We start from the raw sequence: 8,763 nt of genomic DNA, 5'->3' as shown, positions 1-8,763 counted from the left end.
GTCCAGAGCAATGATGTATAGCCAATGCTGAGTTCGTGTAGATAGGCTGAAAGAGGCTGGGGAGCACTGAGATGCAAAAATGATGATAAAAGCTGAATGTAGTATTTAATGAGAAAGAATGACAATTGTGTATTATATACATTGTTTGAGCAAACTAAATGTCATCCAGTTAAAGTTTAGACCTACTTTGCTTATCAGAAATATGATATATTGTGCAGTTACTGGCCCCAGTGCAGTGAAGGGATGCCTATTCTTGCACTCTGCCTAAGCTCACCGAATAGGTAATATTTATTTAATTGTAATGACTAGCACTCTAAAATGAGTCTAATACAGCACTGGCAAGGAAAGTGATTACAGGAAATTTGAAGTATAAATAGGTGGGTCATTATCTCAATTGTACGCCATTCATTTCCACTACCAGATGCCCATTTGACAAATGCATTACATAAGGCGAACCATATTACACAAAGTGCAGAAACACACAGCAGCAAATCAGAAATGATCTTTTCTTGTTTTTTCACAAGTCTTAACTATTTGCACATTATCATTACATATCTCCCTACTTTATCAAATAAAGAAAAAAACAAATACTTCTCATTAACGCGCTGTAATCTGTAACATACAAACTAAAATCAAGTACTGTACTGTATTGTAAAGTCAGACCCTAGGATTAAATATTTGCATTCTAAACACAAAGTGTGCACATACTCATAATCATTTGCGAAGCACTCCTGGCAGACATACAAAGGGAATTTACTAAGACTGGAGCAGGTGTGCATGGCAACCAATCAGCTTCTAGCTTTCATTTTCAAAGCTTAACTGAACAAATTATGTGAAATCAGCAGCACAGTGGCTATGTGGGCAGCACTTCCAATAATAATAATAATTATATATATATATATATATATATATATATATATATATATATATATATATATGCACAGTGGCTAAACACTTCCAAATAGCAGCACTAGGGTTGTTGATTTGAATCCCAACCATGTCACTACCTGGAGTTTGCATGTTCTCCCTGAGCCTATGTAGGTTTCTCCAGTTCCATCCCACACTCCAAAGACAAGCGTGTTGGTTAATTGGTTCTATATGTGTATGTATGAATGAATGTGACTTAGGGACTTTAGATTGTAAGTTCTTTGAGGGCAGGGACTGATGTGAACATAAAATATCTGTGTAAAGCGTTGCGCAAATTGATGGTGCTACAAAAGTACCTGTAATATACAAAGAAACAAGATGAAGCTGATTTGTTGTCATGCACAGCTGACCCAGTTTTAGTAATCCCCCCTCCCATTGTATACAGTGTACACCCATCCTGCAATGTACCCAACATTAATGACAAAGAGGCAGCCAATGCACCTACTCTTATTTTATCGTGTCATTCTAAAATCATGAAACATCAAGATGCCAGCGTAAGCTTAATATATAAAATTTATTCCTGTAACAATAGAAGCTAATCCATGCCACTGAATTGAGTTTGCTCGGTCCGCCCACCCCCCTCAACAGCAGTAAAACAAAAGCATACATTAAAGAGTGCATAGTACAGAGCTATGTTCGCCTCAGTATCAATAGGAGGTAAAATAAGGGCACATGTTTTTCAACATAACAAAGAAAATCATATCGATATTTGGGATTAGTCACTGCATAACTGCACTTCAGGACTGCACTTGCACATCACCTAATAATTTTCTTTGTACAAAAAAAAACTAATATCTCTGTGTACAACAAGTACAGGTCATAGACAGGAGTTAAGCAAACAGGACATTTGTTCAATGAAGGCAAAAGAGAAGAAAAGGATAAAGAACCTATTTAGAGAGCTAAAAGCGATACTAGACTGTGCGGCTGGGCTTCAGCACTACACACAGTGGACAGCTCTCCACTATCCGCAAGGAATACTAAGCTGTGCGGCTTGGGCTTCAGCACCACACACAGTGGACAGCTCTCCACTATCCGCAAGGAATACTAAGCTGTGCGGCTTGGGCTTCAGCACCACACACAGTGGACAGCTCCCCACTAACTGCAAAGAATACTGAACTGTGCGACTGGGCTTCAGCACCAAACACAGTGGACAGCTCCCCACTATCCGTAACGAATACTAGACTGTGCGGTTGGTCCTCAGCACCGCACACAGTGGACAGCTCCCCAGTAAACTGTGCGGCTGGGCTTTAGCACCACACACAGTGGACTAACCGCAAGGAACTGGAAAGCTGGAGTAGTAGCAAGGTGCAGCGCTTGACATTACCTACCAATACTTGAATTAAGCTCCACAAGGCAAATGTTATATTAGAAAATAAGAAATAAAGTAGACATTATTTGCTTTCTATATGTTATTGTGTTCTGAGTTTTTTTTGTTCTCTCCATTGTTAAAGCCTCCACAATGCATCTTAAACACTAGGACTCCCCAACGATTGCTGTCTTCTTTTGTGTCCAGTTTGTGTGTGTATTGATAGGATGACATAGAATATCATATAGCTCATACAGAGAGGTACCGGTATCCTGGGTGACTCTTATATACAGCAGGATGGGAATCCTTAAGCAAGATGGTATTTTGGTCTCATTGTGCGCCTTTCGTCTCCAGAAAAGAAAAAAATAAGACTAACCCCATTTTTTGTCATCTTGTATGGTAACGCAATATGGATTTGGAATCATGCGCTTTGTATCGATATTATTATTATTATTATTTTTATTTTTTTTCCGGGACGGTGTCACCAAATATGTACAACACAGTGCCTCTTAGTGCCCTCAAGATCATGACAAGACCACGGATTGCAGCAAGTCCTCCTTGGCATTGTCCAAAATTGAAGCTTCCCTTTGAGGTTGCTCGGTCATCCTGGCATATGGATTGAAGGGGCTCTGGTCTCTTCTCTGGATGTCGGGGGAGTCATGGCCACCGGGGTCTTGAGCCTTACTTGGCTGTCTGTTGCCCCTTTCTGCCTTGGGGCTGCAGTGATCCCTCTCGTATTCCTCCTGGGCTTTCTCTATTTTACGTTTCTTCATCTTGCTCTTGTGCAGGTGGAAGGTGCTGAGGGACAGAACCACCAGGCAGAAGATCACAGTGGCCAGGACGATCAGGACCAAAGTGGAGGAGAAGGACTGGAACAAAGGCTCCACTTCGGTCACACAGCTGGTAGTGTTGGAAGAAGAGGTCCTGTTCAGCAAGCAAGGGGGCATGGAGAGCCTCAGCTGCTTGGAGATCCTGGCACTCATTGGGAAAGCTTGGGGAAGAAGGCACACCTCGCCTCCCTCTTATCTGTACTGATGTGGTGACACTGCTAGGGATGAAGAAGGAAGTCTTCATAGACATCAACCTGCCAAACAAAAATAAGGTTTACTCCTGAGAATCCAGCTGCAATACATGTGTGGGCTGATTCTGGGATCTAACTGATGCATTGTTGTATCTCTAACACCGGCAATTGTAACCAACTGATACATTTTTGTATCTGTATCTTTAACGCCGGCAACTGCAACCAACTGAAACATTGCTGCATCGTAATCTGTAACAGACAATTGTAACTGATACATTGTTGTATCTGTATCTATACCACCGACAATTGTAACCAACTGATACATTATTGCATCTTAATCGGTAGCACCGACAATTGTAACCAACTCATATATAGTTGTATCTGTATCTTTAACAACGGTATAACTAACTGCTACATTGTTGCATCCTAATCTTTTAAACCGACAATTGTAATCAGCTGAATTAAACACTCATGGAGCTCTTTATTATGGGACATTTGATGCACTAATGTACATTAGGAAGCCTTTATTCGGATGCCAAGTACCTGGCTGCCTTTATGTCCCCCATCCCTCCATCCACTACGGTGACAGATCAGTGGCAACTTGGGACAATAGGAAATACTGGGGACTGCAGTTACTTCTGATGCAGACATATATAAGTGTCACCCTTCTCCTTTCTTACCTGATCTGCACCCATGGCTCTGGCATTTACCATGCATACCTGAACGGAAGGTGTCTGATAAGCTTCCAAAAGGGGGTGTGTGTGCTGTGTACAGGGTGGCTCAGGGCGATGGTCTTCCCATTGCAGGCACTTACCTGTAGGTAGGTTGGCTGATGCGGCTGCTGCTGCTGCTGGAATCCCCGCCGCTGGCTTGCTCCTGGCTGCAGAAGGCACTGAATGAGCGGACGGGCAGCTGGGGAGGCAGCAGCCTATTGCCAGTCTGCGCTGTGCTGACGTCATCCTGCCACTGTCTTGGGTTTCTGCTCACTGAGCTGCCGGTCCCTCCAGCCGGCGCCCGCAGCAAGATGTGCCTCCCCATTAGTGCTCTGCCAGTGGGCGAGGACCCCCTCCCTCTGCACCCCGGCACAGGCAACACCCTTTAAGGGTGAGCACAGGATTTCAGAGCATTGCTGGCAGGAGGCAGTGCGATCCTTCCCTGCTGGAATACATTTAGAAGGAGGTTTGTGGTAGAACCCTGCAGCCTTCCTCTGCAGTACTGAGCTATATTCACATTGCATTACAATTCCTACTGAAGCTGCAAATCAATGAGGATCTCCATCCTGGATGCCTGTGCTCATAAACTGCTGGGGTTTGCTCTACTGTTCTATCTATCCGATCAGTCCTAATATTATCCAGGAGAGTAAAAAAATAAGTTATAAGGCATTGTATCTTATCCTCATAGGTGTGCCAGCCTATTGCATTAGGGTGTGCACTCAAAAACTAAAACATTTATGTATGCATGTGTAATATATATATACACACAAATAAATGTAAAATACATTTCAAAATGTATTAAAACATGGATGGTATTAGTAGGGCAATGGAGGTTTCAGTAGGGCAGAGAGTTGTGTCAGTAGGGCAGTGGGTGGTGTCAGTAGTTATTTATTTTATTTTATTTTTGTATTATTTTTTACAATTACATTTTTATAATATTTATTTTACAATTTAATTCCTATATTATTTCTTTTACAATTAAATTTTTATATTATTTTTACATTTTTTTTAGGGGGGGGGGGGCTTTGGTGAAACATCAGCAGGTGCAATCTGCCACGCAGGGTGATTAGGGTGTGCCCAAGCACACCCCCTGTGCACGCCTATGCTTATCATGATCCATTTACCAATCATTAGGATAATGCAGAGAGCAGCAAGAAAATCGTAAGTCACTACCAAATAGAGGAATTCTGGTCCCCTGAAAATAATGAATTTTGATTTAGAGCCGTTCATGCCATTGTGTTGCGGTAATGCATATTTCACAAGTTGGGATAATGCAGTGTCATATATTCTGTAAGGTGCTGCACTCAAAAAATATCGCATGCCTCTTGTTTTGGTGCATGCAAATAAACGGGCTGCCTTAGAGAGTATGTAAACCCAACATTTCATATTCCTGATATGTGGCTGCTGTACCATGTACTTTTATGAGAAAGTATCCTGTTTTATTGCTTCCTTTGAGTGAATTCCCAGATGTTCCTTGCAGTGCCTCTGCTCTCCTATTTAAAAAAACTGACCACACTAAGCGGGTGAGCACAGCATGTTCAGTTCTCTAGCTATGCTGGGAACTCAGCCTACTCCACTGATCTCCTCCAATGATTAGACTTGTCCCCCCCTACAGTCTTTCACTCAGAAGATCAGTGTGCTGCTGCTTTGGCTTCCTCAGCTCTTTTGAAGCTGAGAATGGGAATAAGAGAAAGTGATCACTTATAAAAAAAAGAGGGGGGGAGGGGGAGGTGTTTATGATGTTTTAATATTAATATTAAAATAATGTTTTAAAACACAAATGTTTTGCCTTTCATTTATATTTTAAACTGGATGTGCTCTTTTACAAGGTGGTGGTTTACAATCCCTTCAATGCAACACACATTAATGTACTTTAACATATGGATGTTATATTTAAAAGTAGGTCTAAAACCAATCAATGAAATCTCATATATGCTTTATCATGTTGAAGCGGAACTCAAGAAGTTAAAGGAGAGCTTGCGTCTGTATGTATATATAAAAAAATAAAAAATAAAAGTCAGCAGATACAAATACTGTAGCTGCTAACGTTTAATATAAGGACACTTACCTGTCCAAGGATCCTGCGATGTCAGCACCCCAAGCTTATTCATCCATCGGCTTTGGGTTCAGATGCCGGCATTGCAAGTAAGTACTGCGAACACGAAAGTCTGATAATATGGTCTGGATCCTTCTAGAGCCTGGAGCAACTCTGTGACGTCAACTGACATTGAGCTTTACTTGTTGTTAGCTGATTCTGGGTCATAGAAGAACAAAATTAAGTGCACTCCTGTGACCCACAAGAGAATTTCTGCCCATACTTCTATTTTATTCCTTATTGACATATGTGCATTGTCCAGATTCCCATTAGTACCTATTTCCCCATTATATTAAATGACAGCAACATTAGGCACATGCAAACATTGTTCCAATGGCATTTGTTTGAGAGATGTTCCAACAAGAAAACTGATGTAAGTCTGAAAAATCACAGCAATTCTAACAGATAACATATACTTCTGGTTGTGTGATACCCAGCAATAAATAGCCATTTCTGGTTTAGAAACAGATTCAGGTGAGTAAAAAAGCTAAAGGCCATTACTGATGGCGGAATCATCTACTTAAATTCCCACTTAGTAATGTTCACAGAAATTGCTGTGGTAAGGAGTAATAAGTATAAGGGGTATTATTTATAGAACAAGGCCCATTTAACAGTGATGTACTTCAAAACTGCCAGTAAAGCATTAATTCCACGTAGACACAACCAGACTTTTCGGCAGAAAAGGTCCGACGGTCTTCCCGACGGACTTTTGACGGAGTTACGACAGAATTCCGAACAAACGGACTTGCCCACACATATATGGACTAAAGTCAGTTCGAAAGTCCGTTCTTTTTGAACGTGATGATGTACGACAGGACTAGAAAAGGAAGTTCAGTAGCCAGTAGCCAATAGCTGCCCTTGCGTCATATTTGGTCCATCGGACCAGCATACAGACGAATGGTTTTCCCGATAGGAATTGAGTCCGTCAGACAGATTTGAAACATGTTCTATTTCTAGGTCCGTCAGAATTTTTTTAAAGAAAAACAATCGAACTATCCCACACACGATCGGACTATCCGGCGGAATGATTCGGACCTATTCTGCCGGAAAGTCCGGTCGTGTGTACGCGCCATCAGTAAGCACTTTTGAAGAGCTTTTCAGGTGCTTTAAAAGAGATTTTTAGGCGTATTTGAAGAGCTTTTCATTATTGTCAAAGGAGAGGATCTTTTTTTCAATTTTCTACCAGCGCACTGTCCCAGTGTGAAAGCATTTATTGATTTTAATGGAAATAGGTTTTGCGTGAGCTTTTCAGGTGCTTTTTTTTTTTAGCTTGAAAGCGCCTGAAAACTGCCTCAGTGTGAAAGGGGTCTTAGGTATTTCATTATGCCTAAACATTTTCCCTAAGCCTACTCATTATAACAGTCTAACACACCGAGCTGTACAAGACCAAGTGTCCAATAGGAAATGCAGTGCTGGGCGTGTGTGCAAAAAAAAAAGGAACGTCGTGGTCATGACTTATAAGTAAATTTGTTAAGCTATTTCTAAAAAGTATTTTAATATAATAAAAACTGAGCTTTAAACAATCCTCAAGTATAGAAATTGTATTGTAAATGTACCATCTCCCTTTTTTTTAACCATTTCAATACTGGGCCCAGGCCAATTTTCAGTTTTCAGCGCTGTCACACTTTGAATGACAATTGTGCAGTCATGCAACACTGTACTCATAGTCGTTTTTTATACATTTTTTCACACAAACATTTTTGGTGGTATTTAATCACCACTTTTTTTTTTTTGCTACATAAACAAAAATGTTGAAAAAAAAAACCCAAGTTTTTCTTAATTTCTGTAATAACATTTTGCAAATAAATAATCTCTGTTCATAAATTCGGATCAAAATTCATTCTGCTACATGTCCTAAGTGAAAATAACCCAAATCATTTTGTATATTATTTAGCCTGTAGGAAAGGTATAGAGTCCACAAAGTATGTAATCTCATTTCTTGATGCCCAAAAATGTCAGGCCGCGTACACACGGGCGGACTGTATGGCCTACTTAGTCCGTCGAAACACATTTCAGCGGACAGTCCGTTCGTGTGTGGGCTTCAGCTGACTTTTTCAGCGCGCAGTCTGGCGTACTAAGTATTTCGGAATTTCCGTAATTCTGTCCGTCATACTTTGGTTTCAGCGGACAATCCGCTCGTGAGTAGGCTAGTTCGACGGACTAAGAATGGCGCATGCTTAGAAAGGATTTACACGGCGGAAGGTTGCATTGCGGTGTATTGGACTTCCTATTTCTAGTCCCGTCGTACGTGCTGTACACGTCATCGCGCAAGCTTTCGACTGACTGTTTGTGCATCCGTGTGTGGTCAAGTCCGTTCATTCGAAAGTAGGACGGACTGTCCGTCGGATTGTATGACGGACTAAGTAGGCCATACAGTCCGCCCGTGTGTACGCGGCCTCAGTCCAGTACAAATACCCCCAAATTACCTCTTTTTGGAAAGTAGACAGCTCAAGTTATTTAGTCAGAGGAATGGCGTAAAAAGTTGTAATTTTCTGTCACCAGTGCGGTGCAACTGTATTATATAACTGGCATGGTGGTGATCAGGGACACTGACTGGTGACAGTATGTATAAAAAACACACGTTTACATTTTTTAATATATGTTTAACTAGATTTTCCCTTTTTTTAATGATTTTTTTTTTTAACTCACTGTGACCAAAGCAATACAGTGTTACTGCAGTAACACTGTATTACTCTGGGGA

At 41.1% G+C, this 8,763-nt stretch overlaps 1 protein-coding gene across 1 annotated transcript; it reads right to left on the bottom strand.

Annotated features, from left to right (window-relative positions):
• Nucleotides 1-1,422: 1,422 nt before the first annotated feature.
• Nucleotides 1,423-4,390, bottom strand: CUNH11orf87 (chromosome unknown C11orf87 homolog). The gene is made up of 2 exons (XM_077483967.1): nt 4,069-4,390; nt 1,423-3,317 (listed from the first exon to the last, which is right to left on the bottom strand). Exon 2 carries the CDS (start codon nt 3,214-3,216, stop codon nt 2,758-2,760), a length of 459 nt encoding a protein of 152 aa, XP_077340093.1. The 5' UTR covers nt 3,217-3,317; nt 4,069-4,390; the 3' UTR covers nt 1,423-2,757.
• Between the last annotated feature and the right edge of the window lie 4,373 nt (nt 4,391-8,763).

Source organism: Lithobates pipiens, unplaced genomic scaffold, assembly GCF_037356315.1.
Source record: "Lithobates pipiens isolate NorthernLeopardFrog02 unplaced genomic scaffold, aLitPip1_a1.2 Scaffold_16, whole genome shotgun sequence".
Taxonomy (NCBI): Eukaryota; Metazoa; Chordata; class Amphibia; order Anura; family Ranidae; genus Lithobates; species Lithobates pipiens.
Note: the sequence above shows the minus strand (reverse complement) of the source record. Positions and strands in the feature narration are given on the sequence as shown.